Here is a 15,926-nt window from a genome sequence, read left to right as displayed (position 1 = left end):
AATTCAGCTTTTTGTTTGAGCTGACTTCTCCCTGAACAGAGTACAGAGAGTCTACAGGGACATGACCTCTGCATTCCATGCACCATAAGCAAGCAGGATATAGACACAACATAGCAGAGCACATTCAGGTCTCAAGCACAATGATATACGATGTGACTTGATAATTCAGCAGAATCCTAAACCTCCTTGTCGCCACTCAGGCAAAAAAAAAAGATTCCTCAAATATTTCTGTACATAAAGAATACATCTGGTCCACTTTGCTCTTTTATAACCTTTTTCAAAAGTTAATTAAACTCCTAAGAAGGTCTACAAGCCTTTGACTTTAATGGAAACAAAGAAAGCAAATGTGTGTGTGTGAGCTGGCTGCTTAACTCAAAGGACTTTTTCTGCAAAAACTATCAGTCATTTGGAAATCCCAAAACCAAATGTGATGACCTTTATATAACCAGTCTCAAGAGTGTATGTCCGTGGGCATGTGGATACAAATCCAACATAAAAATACAGTCATCTCTTTGTAGATTCTATTATCCATAAGAGCACCTTAATTGCTGACTGACTCTCACAGGAAGTATTTTCTTTCTAGCTTTGATAGGTAGAACTAGACTGCAAGGGAAGGAAGAAGTCTGAGGGCCCTTGCAAAGAACATAAGTGAGATGAATGAGTGGACAGGGCTTAACTAAAGCATACATAAAAGCAAGCGATTACATTTCTTTTCTACTTTCTTGAGAAAACTGAGAAATTCACTACAAAAAATGACAGATCTCAGTCATGTGTTGGAACAGGTTTGGTGCACAGGCATTTAGAAGCCAAAGAATGTGTGGTACGCATCACTGTAATACCATGCAGCTGTTCACCAGACTGAAGGGCTCACTCATCTCTCTCCATGGGCTATGAGACTTGGTGAAAAGCAGCCTCCAGCCACTTGCACAAGACTGAAACACTCAGCCAGTCCTCTGTGACAGTCAGCACTAAAGCACTGTACAGTCCCTCAAACATTCAGGACAAGTTGCCAATTTCATAAAACTTCCATGTACTACTTAATCTTGCCAGTGTTGATTTTAACTCATCATATTAGAAAAGCAAACCCATGGGCAAACACACTTTCAAAATGGACAATAGACAAAAATTACTTCAATCTCTTTAGTGTGTTTGAAAGCAGGAAGAGTCAATTCTTTCCCATTAATTACTACTCCTAGCAGGTGCCAGACAACACTAGAGCCTGAAGCCTAGCTGCAGGACAGGTAGGAACCACAGCAGCTTATTCCATGAAAATCAGCATGTACATCCCAACACTGGCCTTGAGCAGCCCCCTTCAGAGGGTATCTCACACTGCTCTTCTCTCTGGGGAAAATGGCAAAGAGCATTCCTATTATTACCAACTAAGATATGGGCATGACAACTAACAATAGGTAACTAGAGATAATGTTGATTGTCTGCTGTAGGCCTAAGTAGGAGACAGCACAGAATATTGCATGCAAACAGAAGTTTTAATCTATGCAACTCAGGATTTTTCAAAAAATTCCAGATCTTGCACCAGTATAACCACCCCTACTACTTCTAAATTTCAAATAAATGCAGAAGGGGAAACAAGAATGGAAAGAAGGAAGGAAGTACCAAATTTTATCAAAACGCCAGAACAATCACAGAAATACTGCTTATCCTGCAACTGGCATTTGTTCTTTCAAAGGGCACTAAGGGTCCTTCAAGTCCCTTTCTTCAAGGAGATGTTGTCAGAAAATCTGAGGCATCTTTAAACCAGGCTCTGGCAGCTAATCCTGAAGCACTTGAACATTGGAAAGACTGGATTCTCACAGTGTTAATGTGGCCCTTTTATTACTCTACTTGAATTTTTTCACACTGACCTCCAAATGAAGATTCTCCTGGCAACTGGTCATTTTAACTGGTGCATGCTAATTGAGCTGGGAACTTGGGAAAGTGAGAGGCTCTTTCTTTCCAGCCTGTTCCTCCATGTAAACCTCTCAATCAACTGCTAGGCCAAGACACCTGCTTTTCTGCAAACGGTGTGTGACTAAGCTGCAGTTAAAGAGAGAACAAAATTTTGGCCCAGAAAGTAACTTATTTGCAGCTTTCAGAAGCAGGGGGGGAAAAAAAATTAATCTCTAGCAGTACAACTGTGGTGTTAAGAACAAGAGGAGCTCAGAATGCAAATGCTCTTCTTCCTATTTATGAATAAACTTGTGTGAACCATGTTGAAAATGCACCTAGATTTAATGCTTGAAATCTCAGCATTATCTCAGATGGTTTCCCTCTTCCTGGATTGAGGACCAAAGCCTTTGGAGTTGAAATAAACCTGTACTAAGCAACAGAACATAATGAAGTATTTTCTATTTATAAAAACTTCTGTGAGGAAGCAAGAAACAGAAAGCTAAAATTTAAATCTCCAAATACAAATTCATATTCTTTTAGACCTCAGTTCTATGAGAGATATACCCAAACAGCTCGGCTTCAGTTTGGGCTTAATATGTTTTATTAAGGAGAGGAGCAGCAATTGAACCACAAGATTATTGGTTCTTTTCATTTAGGTATTTATTACACTGATATTTAAACCTTAAATTCACTAATCCTCTGTATACAGAGCTCCACAGATGAATGTGAGCAAAGATATGGTATAACCTGTAGGAAACTAACATTAATAAAAGAGTCTGCATAATATTATATTACACTTGCATGACATGGTAATGGAGAGTGCTTTTGTTTAGGAATTAAAACAACTTCTGTAATAACATATCCATTTTTTTCCTGAACACTACTTGTTTGCTTCAAGAATTCCAGAGGTAAAAGATATCTGAAGAAAGATGGTCTCTTTACCAACACACTTCTGTCAAGAATAACAAGAGTTATATTTTTCTTTAGGTTTTATTTTCAAAAAGTCTTTTCTAAACACTTGATTTAATATTACCACTCTAAGAATAAACACATATTTAAATGTTGTTATGCCTGCGGATATGTTTGACTGCTTAGTTAAGGGCAAGAACTCATTTAACAAGTTCAGCTTGAATTTGTAAAGAGTTCCCAACTGTGGCAGACTATTTTGTACCAAATTGACTATTCTGTTTTTCTCTTTGAATGCACACATGCAGGGGAAAGGCAAAAATATCCCTTCATGGCAACTGACATGTCTCAGCTATCAACACACACATTTTTTTAAGAATGATCCACAAGGTAGTGGGACCCTTTCCAAAGCCCTTTTCTAATCTGTTCACTTGTAACTCTAAAAAAATAATAATTTCATCTTTTTGAAAGCATGCACACAGCAGACATACCGATGACCTCCTGCTTCTTACCAGAACCTATTGTAAGTTTAAGGGAGGAAAAAAAAAAGGAAAAACCGCCACGGATAGTTCAGGTTCCATCACCTACAGTTCCTCATTTCACAGAATCCTTGGGGCTGGAAAAGATCCTGACATGACTGAGTCCAACCTTTGACTGGACACCACCATGGCAACTGAGTGCCATGTCCAGTCATTTCTTAAACACCTTCAGGGATGCTGATTTCACCACCTCTCCAGGAATCTCATTTCAATACTTGACAACTCTTCCTGTGTAGAAATTCCTCTCAAAGCCCAACCTAAACCTCCTCTGGCAAAGCCTGAGGCCAATTCCTCTCAACCCTTGTTGCCTGGGAGAAGACACCAATCCCCACCTGGCCACACCCTATTGTCTGGTCAAAGAGGTCAGGAACTTGGGCTTGCACTCCATGGAAGTATAATAACCAGAATTTACATGCAGAGCAACAGTATGCAAGTCCCAGGAAGAATATATTTGGATTTGGATCAACTCTGAAATCTTCTAATTTTTCAGTTTGTTTATTGAAGAAAGTATGCAAATCAAATAACTTCACATTCAAACTGGTAATCTGCATACCCACCTGTGCTCACAGATCATCAATTCAGCATGGCTTCAAACTCTGCTTATGAAATTGAAACCTTATTAATATACACCTAATGATATGTTATTATACCTGCACATTAACTAATTATCTTTTTCAGATCTTGCATACGTTTTATCTGAAGTGAGAATTTGAGAAGTCCTAAACTGGCCATTGGAACAAGAGATTTATCTCCATATAAAGGTGTATCTTAGCTACTAGGCTATAGAAACTAGCTTCAGCTTTCTTGTTTTCATTTTGACCCCATAAATCATATGGCTCCATCCCATAGTTACAAAACTGCTAACAGGGAAGGGACCAAAGAGTTGTTCTGAATTTTACGAGCAAAAAGTCCTCTATGTGATTTAGAAATTAGCATTTACACAATAAGAACATTGATGCTGCCTGTAACCTCAAAGCTCCATATCACTTTCCCATCAGCAAATAACAAAATAACTAATCATAATTTAATAATCTGAACATTAAGCCATTTTACCTTATCTCTTGCATAACACAAGCCATAAAATTTCATTACCTTATTTTTGCTCTGTGTTCAATAGCAGCTTTTGATTAAACATCTTCTGGAGAACCACAGGGCAATTTTCAGCCCGGACTGCACACAGTCGCATGTCTCCTGAACACCAGGGTTGAAGCCTGCAGAAATCTACTCAGAACAGAACCTCTGACAAGAGGCTGCCTGTTTGATAAAGTAGCACAGCTGGTTCTGCAGTCTCCATTTGGAATGAAAGTGCATTTACATTTCTGCAAAAGGCATCAAGCAACATTTAGAAGACAGATTCCATTTGTACTTACAGAAGCCGCACCTGGTACCCCCTTCAAAGATGAATCCGTTCGGGACAGCTCCGTAGCGGCGCAGATCTGAGAGCTTCCACTGCCCCATGACACTGGGAGGAAGGTCCTTCACAAGGACAAGGATGTCATTGCAGAAATGCAGGGTAGCAGGCCCACTCTCTAGTTTTGTGCCAGGGGCTACAAAGACTTGAAATCTATGAACTATCAAATAAGGGGGAAAAAATTACTACAGAATATACAAGTGTTATGTAAGTCATTCTGTTCAGCTGTGGTACTTGGATCAAACCCTGCCCACACCGTGGGACTCTGGCATAAAGATCTACGTGGAGCCCAAACAGCCACATCTAAGCAGCTGTAAGACCATTACTCCCTATTATGTCAGTTTAGGATTGGAAAAAATCCACTATATCTTGGCCTAATGCTAAAAATTATGAAAGCTGCAATGCTACATTAATTTATGCTAAGTCTTCCAGGCTAATCTCTATCTCACATTAGTCAATCACCCAGCCCAGACTTCACTTACCTCTTCCATCCTTGCATCACTACATGGATTGCTTTCTATCTCCTCCTCTAACCTGTGTCTCTCCTTTCCCACATGCATGCACAAAAATAAAATGGTGCTCAAGGAGCCCAAAAGCTAAGGCTCAAAGAACTAAACAAATCTCTGTCACTGACTCATCTGCAACCTTTAATAAACTGCTTCACTTCCTCCCTAGCAGAAAAATGAGGAAAATTACATTTTTCCACCTTTGTGATTCTTTCATGAATTGGTGATGGTAGATGCCAAGACATTTAAAATGACTAGGAAACTAAGTGACTTATAAGTAACAAACATTTTTGGATGTCAGTTAATTTTTCACATTTCACATCCTGAATTTTAAAAGACTGAAGAAAGAAAAAGAAACACCTATCTCATTCAAGTTTACAGAATCCAGGTTCAAATCCCAATTTCAGTATCGTCTGTATTGCAGTATCCTTACCTAAAGTAGTTGCTCTAGGCTGGTCTCCCATTTTCTCTTCCAGGGCTATTGCATTCTGAATAATAAGTTATTTGGATCACTTCAAGGACTCAAATCTCAGTGTTTCATAGGGAGCAATTTAAGTGAGGAAGCATACAATTCTCAAACAATTGTTTGGACCTCCACTACTGCTCTAGTTTCTTTCATATTGTGATTACACAAAAAAAAACCACCAACCCCAACAAACAAAAACAAAAAAACTCTCAATATTTTTTTCTTAAATAACAAAACAACAATTGTCTTGGTAGAGAGAAGCATCAAGACTCTCATATTTCCAGGAATTTTTTGGTGGTGTTTATCAAGAAGCACATAGATTTGGCTTTTGGTTATGCATCAAAGATCACACAGACTCTGCCTATGAAATCTACAGGGTAACTTCCAGGTACTTTCAGTTCTTACATCCACTCTTCCCTGTTTCCTGCCCATGCTCCTTCAAGCACCATGAATTTCAGCTGGGTCTGATTCTTGCTTCTCATCTAACCGCTTGCTATATTCTTAGTCACGATCCGAGATGTAAGCCAACTCCTCATCTATGACATGCATTTGCTAAGTTCCCTAAGGCTCCAGCAGAATTAGCCACAAAGTCATTCGAGTGAAATGTGCAAGGAGACAGAGATAGATCTAACTAACCACAGCTCTGCTTACAGTTCTGCCAGTGGCACTGCTAGAGAGCAAATCAATAGTCACACCATGTCCCCTTTTGGGCACGCAGTTGTTACGCAACATGCTTAAACATAAGCTATGGAAAAGACAGCAAAACCACTGTGATCAGTAATGCTCAGAAAGGAATCTTCAATGTCATTTGCATTCCTCTGCTCAGTTAACTCTGCCCAGAATTTTGCTGGACATTAAACCATGGCAGAAGCAGCATCAGGATTCTTTCTGCTCCATAACTGAGGAATGAAGCCCACTATTTACATGATCAGTTACAACAGCTGCTGAAAACAAAGAGCTCCAGCTCAAATTCTAGACCACTGTCAAAAGCTGCACAAAGCAAAAGTAAAATGAAAAGCATATTTGAAAATGAAACTTTTTCCATACACTGCTTTCTTGATAAATTGGATTTTTTTCTCAAAATTCTCCCCAGCCATTGAAAAAATTTTGTGAAGACAGAGCTGAGTATATCCCTGAACAAAGGGTACTACTTAAATCCATCACTGTCTTCAGCCCATCCTTTCCTTTGCACAGCTATGCACTGACCTACAGTATGCCAACTTCTCAAAATGAGTTGTGAGCCTGAGCACATTCCAGGAATCACATCCACCTCATCTGCTAAAAACTGAGAGAAAACACTGGGAACTCCAGTGTGAACGCCTCCATTCTGTGGTCCTCATTCAAGAACAGTGTCAGTTCCTTTCACTTTTTTTTTTTTTTTTTTTTTGCTTCCCAGACTCTGAGGTCATCTTCCCTAGCCTATTTTTATCATCCAGCCACCTTATTTTCAAGGCACACAAAGGCACCCTTACTACACTTTAAGAAAAAACACCAGTCACCATCCTCTTCATCTACATCTTCTCTCTTCTCTATTTCTGTCCACTCAAACTAGACTCAGATTGACTTTATTCTCCTAATCAAACATGCACTGAAAGATAAAATTCTGAAAAAAAAAATTCAGTGCTTTGGTTTATTCTCCTTCCCCTAACCATTTTTGCAATTAACTTTATACAAATTATTGTATGTTCAACCAATTACTTGTTTTATTACTTCTGCATTTCTTCACTTCTACACGATCTCTCCCACTTCACCTTTATTCTATGGATGCACATGTCATAATCCAGTAGGCTCTACTCCTATGTCATTCACAGCTTTCCTTGAAAAAACCTCTTTTTGCATATCCTCCAATCCCAACCATAACCCTCATATCCAGACTGAGATTACTCCAGCACTATATCAGTCCAAGATCATAAAAAACAGACCTACTCTGTCATATTCACATACTCCTTCAGCTTTCAGGACAAGTCTATGCTATATATAGATCCCAAATTTAGTTTTTTTTAAAAATAGAACTGGAAGACTTTAGAGCTGTATCATCAAAGCACACCAACCACTCCAGCTACTCATGCTTGTATTGTTCAGCAACCCCTCTAACCTTTCCTGCTATGCAAGGCTTCATGTTTGATAGTCCTGAGAAGTACCTCCAACACATCTCACTTCTGATAGTTCTACATATTTTTACTGTAAAATTTCCAGGCCATCTTTCTACATATGTGCTGCAAAGGAACGAGCCCACAAACCCAACAGATGGCAGAGCATATGTAACAAATGATAAAGATTGCTAATGTGTGTCTCCCACACACCTACCCTCCTTCCCTAGTTATGACTAAACAAACATAAGACAGACACTATGGATTACCAACATTATCACTCTTTGTTCACCATGGCACATTTGAAAATAAAATAGGAGGATGGAGAAAGGTGAAGTTAGCTGGAAAGAATGTGTCTTATGACAGTCTTTATTGCAAAATGTCTCTTTCTGAAATGGCTGACTATCAGCAATGAGAATTACCAATGCAACACCCAGTAGGCAGCTCAGCAAACTGGGCATGAACTGTCAAAGTTTAATTAGGACTTTGCATCTCATAATTCAGGCTCCCTCTGAGGCCTTTTGCCAGAATCCCTGAGCCAGTTGTAGGACCAGAAGTAGAAGTTTGATCACTTTGTTTCAAAGCTACACACCATCAGTGTAAAAATCAAAATCCCAGGTTAAGTTCTGTCATAGCTATCCATCAGTACTGGGTGGTACTGCAGTCAAAACCTATTGTAAGGGATACCTGATATAACATCTAAGGGAGAGAACAGTTTCTTCACTCTCAAATGAGTGACAATCTTGTCCTGAACTGTACTGTTTTATTTGCATTTTAGCTTCATTTTTCTCTGTGTTTTTACCCTGTGGGGTTAAAAAAAAAAAAAAAAAAGTGTGAGAAGACAAAAGGTTACCTTCCCCCAGACTGTAGCGTATTCGTACATCCCAGGCGTACATTGTTTCCTTGTTCTCAAACCCCAGCATCACAACTTGGGAGAGACAGATGATTGCGAGTGTGTGATTCAGGCCCTCATAGGAGAGCCCAGGATCCAAGCCACAGATGTCTTCTAAGGTCATGCTGCTCCTCTCCTTATGCCCTTTTGCTCGTTCAGATTTATCCTTGTACACCAGCATGAGCAAACAGTCTAAAAGGAGCAAAACTGTCAGAGATGATGATGCAGAGCACAGCCCATAACAAACTTCTCAGCACTCTGCTGCAACACAAAGGAGCTTTAGACAGCTGCCGGATCAGCTCAGTGAAGTCAATGTAAAACTCTGATTTCTTTCCCCAACCTCTCCCCAGGTAGTTTATAGTCCTTGTTTTCAGGAAGCAAACACTGAAGGCAAGTTTCAAGGGTAATCTGCAGGCTCAGAAATAAGGAGGCCAGTAATAAATTTTCCCACTTTATTCAAAGTCGAGTGGCATTTCAGATCCTCTCCTAATCTAGTGGGGACTGACTCATTAATTCTGAGCATTAGGAGCTGTGCTAGGAGAGCTGTTCACATTACAGACTAAAGAGGCAATTGTTGTCTGTATTTTCATTAGAACATACTGAACCACAAATGAAATTCTTACAGTAGCTCACAGATTACCTAACCACTAAATAGCAAGCAGACTGCACTGTGAGATAGTTCCTGTCAGCTCAGGTTTCCCAGTTAAATGCTACACAGCAGCCATTGCTAAAAATCATTATGTGGCACACCTACCTTTATTTATTTTTCAGTGTTTGCTTGTGTCATCAGCTGTTATTAGCCCCTTCCCAGAGGTTTTTTATTACACAGTAATTATGCAATGGAAGAAACCAGTTCAAGTGCAACAGCCCCATGGGGAAAGCAAGCATTTCACAAGCAAACCCAAAATTTAAAGGGGAGTGACCTCTCCCACCTTCTGCATTTATGACAAAAGCAGCCCTCTTTTCCCCACATTCCTTTCCTATCACACAGGACTCAGATGCAGATGAAATTAATGGTCAATATCAAAACTTCAACATCCACAGTATAAGCTGAGCTACAAACCACAAAAGACAACAACCCCCATGCATGATTTTATAAATACTGGGGTGGTGCTCCCAGCCCCGCTGAGGTGCCCTCCCACTCTCAGCTGGGCAAAATGTCCATCCACAGAGAGGAAAAATGACTGAAAGACTGAACTGTCTGCTAACTAATGCAGAGCTTTGCATGGATCCCCAATTGTCTTTGCGCACCTGTTGGCAAAAACAGCTGCAGCCACGGTATTTACACGTTCTGCAATACAGTTGTGTGTCTGAAGAATGGTTATGGTTTACACACCAAGAAAAGCAAATCACCAGGGGCTTTTTTAGTAAACCTGGCTAATTTAGCTAGAATACAAGTAGTATTTTTGAGGAATAAGCTACATTATCAGTCAAAGTCCACCACCTACCCCCTTCAAGGCTGGCTTACTCACACTAAAAACTCAGGCCCTTATTCACAGGTCTATATACTAGCTCTACAACCAACAGATGCCCTTTCACACGGGGAGGTTTCAGAGATTTAGATGAGATACAGGTATTTAAAACACTAAAATATTACTGTAACAACTCAGGTAACAAAGAATTACTAATAAGCCTTCAGTCTTTCAGTCAAGAAAGGCTGCCATAAGGCAGATTCACTTTTTCTAAGTGAAGGCAACATTTAGCCCTTGAAAGATGTACTTTTGGGCCCAAATGTTTTCCCTGTTGGGAATAGATGGGGAAACCTGAAGCCTACTTTTCCATCTGCAGCAGTAAAACATCAGCTCTGTGTAACATTTTCAATTTCCCCTTCAGAAGCATGGAAACGATCCTATTTTTTTTTCTTCCTTAATTCAAAATGTCATTTTATTTTTAAATCAAACTGATATTTTCTGTCAAAACACTGATCAAAAATAACTACTGAGCTTACAATGTCAGCTTTTTTTTTTTTTTCCAGCCAGCAATCACCCTGAAGAAATAAGTTACCCCCCACTCCCCGCCAAGAAAAATTAGGAAAAAAAAAAAAAAAAAAAAGAGTGAATTTTGAACGGGCACCAAATCCCATGGCTGTGCCTTGGAAAGTCACTTTTCCCGTTGTTTTTAGTGAGCGCAGGAGCTCGCTCCGAGGCCGGACGCGGCTCCCGGGCCGCGCAGCTCCGGGCCGGCCCTGCCGAGGGCTCTGCGGGCTCTCGCCCTCGGGGGCCGGGCAAGCGTCGGGGCCCCGAGCCCCGTCCACACCGCCGGGCCCCTCTTACCTGCCACCGGGGAGGGCTTGCGCAGCACCAGCCACCTGCTCTTCCACTGCAACGAGAGCAAAGGGACAGGGTTAGCCGGGGCCGGGCAGGGGAGAGCGGGCTCTCTCCCCGCCGGGCAGGGAGGCGGCGGCCGGGGACCCCCGGGGGCCGAAGGGGCGCCGGGAGCGGGGACCTTTTTTCCGTCTCTCAACTTGACGTGACCCTCCACCACCACGGAATCCGTCATCTTCAGTCATGATTCCGGACAGCTGCGCCGGCTCGCTGCGCCCGCCCCGCGCTCCGGCCGCCCGAGGGGTCACTTCCAAAATAGCTTCGTGAGGGCCCCGCGCGGGCGGCCAGCGCGGCACTGCCCGGCCCCCGACCTGCCGCCGGGGGAAAGGGGGTCTGCGGACCGGCTCGGTTATTCTTTGTTCACGTGTTTTACTTCTGGGTTGGCGATCTTTGTGGTGTTTTTTGCTTGGTTTGGTTTTTTTTTCCCCCCAGGGTTTCAGAGCGCGGGGCGCGGGCCGGAGCACCCGGAGCGCCGCGGACCCGCTCCGGGCGCGACCACCGCCGCGATCCGGCTCCGGACTTTGCCGCTGACCGCAGGGGCTGCCCCGCGCCCGGGCGGCCGCAAAGCCCGCAGCGGATTCACTGCGTGGACCGGGGCCCGCCTCTGGCCGGCCAAAACGCCCCCTTCCCGCACCTTCCGTATAATGCCCAATTTTCACTGATCAGAAGTATAATTACAGCTCTCCTTAGCTCCGAGAAGACACTGCCAACCCCCCCAGATAAAAATACTCTTCTCACGGTTTTTTTCCCTCTTTGCAATGCAACAGTCACGAGATAACAACCCGCTTACACCAAACCCGAAACAGCTACAGTTAATAGAATAAGATGTGTTAATGATGTCCTCAGATTTATTTCCACGAGTAATGGACTAATTAGAGTCCATTATTCCAAAAATACTCGTGTTGCATCTTATTTGATGGTAATTAGTTCTTCAGCTTTTTAAAAAAAAATCAGAACTACAGCCCTTTTTTCTTTCAGCAGCATAATAGAAGGGGTTTTTTTAGATGTTTGCATTTCTTTCTTCCATTTAAATCAGTCAGTTTGCATGGAATAACATACAATTAATAAAGCCATCTTTTGAGTGTGTTTCATAATGAATTAGGAAAGTGTCTGTTCAACTGGCTTTGCATTCTAATTCAATTTCAATATAGCGTTAGGAAAAATATCACATACAATTTCACTAGTACATTTGACTTTGGTTTTCATTTTAACCAAAGCAATAATCACTTAACTGAGGTGAAAATTATGGAGAATTAGTTTCCATGGGGTAATGCTCAACAGAAAGGCAGGAGGCAGATGCTGGAGTGCCGCATAGGAATGTGAATAATGTCAGGGTGTGAGAGGTCAGGACATCTCACAGAACCTGGATCTCTCCTTGCCACTCCTCCTCTGTGCTTGTAATACCATGCTAGTCACCTCACAGCTGATGCTCAAATTATTTTCATTTAGTTCCACCAAGTCAATGCAGTCACAGTGGATAAACAGGCTGCTTTGAAAGCCACAAATTAATTTTAATGCATTCAAAGTATTCTAATTAGTATCAGCTGGAGATTTGTCATTCAGACCTTTGAGGGCAGAAGACAGACCACTCAATATATATTTTTTAAAGTTCATTATTGTTTGTACTGGTGTTGCTATGTACTGATAAAAGCAGCCTATAGATTTTGAAAACAGGACAGCCAAAAAAACTACACAAATTTTCAGAAACACCAGTCTAAAACCTTTCCTATCAAACAGCCACCTTCTTTACTGCAAGAGAAGACCAAGAGAGTATATACAACAGGAAACTGCAGGATCTAAACTGTGCGTAGTATGGATAGATATAAATTTCTACGTGAAACTGAAGTCACAGTACAGATACAGACATTCAGAACAGCTTCATCTTTGAGTGGAAACCTGTTCCTGATGAATCCCTTCCAAAGAAGAGCAAATAGTTCCTTCTTGCTCATGCAGTACCTGTCTCAGCAGCAGGTACAGTTATTCCTGTACCTCACATTGTCACATTCATTTTAGGACATTAAGCAAGCCAGATTCATACTGCAAATGGCCAGGGATGCAGAGCCACACAAGAATTTTCAGCTTGTTCTGAAATCAAGATCCCAGAAGTGGATATCAGTTTTTCAAGCTAGTGTTTAGTACCTCAGAAAAACAAACTAAATGTTTAATCTTGGGGTTCACAGTATCAACAGCTGAAAAACATGACCAGGTGCTTACATCTGCCTACTGGAAATGTGTATGACACTTGTATTAAACTGGGAGCACCACCAGCTGAAATTGACCCTTAAAGAGAGATTTTTGGATGCCTTCCAGCACAAAGTGTTATTTCATCTTTCTACCAGCTCTCAACCTGTAGAACAGCCTGTACAGGAATTCAAAGATCTTACTGTAACTTTATACATAACAGACTAAGTTCAAGAAACAGCAGGTAAATGTTTTTATTAAACAGTTTACATAATTTTCTAGATTAGCATTGTTGTATGTTTGTACTTACACAGATGCAGGTTTTGGTTATTTTTCCTTAAAAAATCTATTTTACCTGCAGATAACATTCACCACAACTAAGAAACCCATGAGGACACTGCAAGTACTATAAAACAAAATATGCATCTGAATATCTAGGCACCCCTTTAAAATTCTATTACTTTAAAAAAACAACTTTCTCTAAAAAACTTAAGAGAGTTCATAAATGTTCACTGTCAGGGAAGAAATACATTTCATATCAACACTTAAATGTACACATCTGATATGGCAAAAGATTCCCTGTGATAGGAAAAAAAGAATTTTCCATTCTTTGTCAGACTTCTTCTGTTGAATAATTTTCTACCTGTTTTTGCTAATACAGCTGAGTCCACTGCCTCTAAACAGCTGTATATTGTAATAATTGCTTTGATTGTTCCCATAACAACTCCATAGACCATGACAGTAAAGCCCGTGGTTTATGGTATTACTAAATCCCTAAAGAAAATGTCAAGCTGCACCCCAGCCATCCATTTGAAAAACCTGTTAAAAGAAACCTCCTTTCTAAATTATCTAAATAGTTGAACAACTTGTTAGTACAAAATCTAAGACATCCTCAAAACACTGTCAAATTAAAGGAACGTTCAGGGATTTATAATCCAGGTGAAGTATTTCCATTGCTATCCTCAGGGCAAGGAGCAGATCACAGTCTATAAAAGGTCCTGGCTATATCCACCTAAATCAGCTGCTCCAACTTCCAACATTTTTCAGCGAAAGACTTTGAGCTCTCAGGAGGTGTTGTGTTAACATTGCTGGAAAATTGCACACCAGATTCAGCAGAGCTCTGAGGCACATTCCTGATTTTACGTCAGTGGAACATAGAAATCTGTTTATATAAAATATGCTTATGTGTTTGGTTGAAACAAAACCTAAACCCTCTGGTTTCTTTCCCCAGAACTGTTGTTGCAGCTAGGTGAGGAGCAGCTTTGCCTACACTGTTCTCTTACTGTCTCTTGCCCTGAGCTTCAAGAGATCATTTCTCATGGAGAGGGAATTTCACTTTTGATTCTCCTGTTTATTTTTTTATTTCAGCTGAGAATACAAGGACAATATTGTTGTGGGTTAGTTTTGGGGATGGCAGCTCCACCAGAAACTGCAAAACACATCAAATCACTTTTTATGTAATTCACCAAGCAGACATAGACTTGTAGATTTTGTGCGCTGTCTCGATAAGTTTGGGATTTTTTTATTAAGATAAATAAAGGCAGTCATGTGTGTTGAACAATCCACAGCCCTAGAATGCTAGATCAAGGCAATTGGAATCAGATTGAGCAGGCCTGCTTTTGGTGGTCTGGCTTGGAACTGTTAAGAATTACCATGAAAGTTTTCATACCACCTTATAATAAAGTACTTATTAATATTTATATATTAATATATATAGCATATTTATAATATTTAATAAAACAAAAAGACTCCTGAACCCTGCTTCAAATGTTAGTTTATTTAACTGTTCAACTAGCTTTTCGGGGGGCTATTTTCTCATTAATCCATTTTACATAGTTTGTCACTCTTGTATATACTCCAGGTTTGTTGACTCTGCCACAGCCGTCTCCCCAGCTGATAATTCCATAGAGGTAAGAGATGTCATTTTCCTCACAAGCCAGAGGTCCACCAGAATCTCCCTGCATCAAAAATAACTAAAGGTTATCTAATTTGATAGAAAGCAGTCAGAAGATCAGTTTGGGAAAACCATAAAACAGGAATGTTTGCACATGAGATTTAAACAAACAAAAAAAAAAAGGTGTTTTTAGTCACACTCAAATGTAATGGTGGATTTTTTAAATTAATCATTAAACAAAATTATCAAGATACCATGTCTTTTTAAAAAAATGAATTTTTTAGATACAGACACCTACTGAAAAACATGGTTGATTTAGATCATTTTCAATGGAAGTGAACAAGCCTTTGAAGTTGGCACAGTGTTGTAATATCAGCACTGCATGGAGGGGTTATATGGGTGCATTTAGAGTTTCTTGATGCAGTTTACTGCAACTTTCAGAGAACATGACAGTTTTCAAAGAAAGGTGTTGCATACAGTCACACTTTGTGACAGTGGGATGCTGTAATTTTATGTAGCATATGGGGTTTTGCATGTGTTTGAATTTGTTACTGAGTATTTACCTTGTCATTAAACCATAAACCAAAAAGCAGCCCAAACTACAGTACAGCAAGGGTTAATTTTGAACATTTCTACATATTTTAAACCTTGAAAATATTGATTATGATTATGATTATTACTGTTACTCTTAGATTGACTTTCTAGAGAAATGTAAGTGTTAGAAATTAAAAATATTACTTAGTAAATGGTACTGGTGAAAGCAGACATCACTCTAATTATTTCAGACTATTATTTTCCTATGCAAAATACATAGGAAAATTGTGTTGGCT

At 40.3% G+C, this 15,926-nt stretch overlaps 2 protein-coding genes across 2 annotated transcripts in view; both read right to left on the bottom strand.

Annotated features, from left to right (window-relative positions):
* DOK7 (docking protein 7) overlaps positions 1-11,196 on the bottom strand; it is a 55,940-nt gene extending 44,744 nt beyond the window's left edge. The window contains 5 exon segments of the mRNA XM_062493348.1: positions 4,703-4,903; positions 8,659-8,889; positions 10,971-11,027; positions 11,030-11,090; positions 11,092-11,196. Of these exon segments, the coding sequence (XP_062349332.1) occupies positions 4,703-4,903; positions 8,659-8,889; positions 10,971-11,027; positions 11,030-11,090; positions 11,092-11,196 (655 nt within the window).
* A 3,793-nt stretch (positions 11,197-14,989) lies between these two features.
* The window catches only part of HGFAC (HGF activator), a 39,190-nt gene continuing 38,253 nt past the window's right edge, over positions 14,990-15,926 (bottom strand). The window contains exon 14 of the mRNA XM_062493347.1: positions 14,990-15,160. Within this exon, the coding sequence (XP_062349331.1) occupies positions 14,990-15,160 (171 nt within the window). The remainder of the gene's footprint in view (positions 15,161-15,926) is intronic.

Source organism: Cinclus cinclus, chromosome 5 (genome assembly GCF_963662255.1).
Source record: "Cinclus cinclus chromosome 5, bCinCin1.1, whole genome shotgun sequence".
NCBI classification, from domain to species: Eukaryota; Metazoa; Chordata; class Aves; order Passeriformes; family Cinclidae; genus Cinclus; species Cinclus cinclus.
Note: the sequence above shows the minus strand (reverse complement) of the source record. Positions and strands in the feature narration are given on the sequence as shown.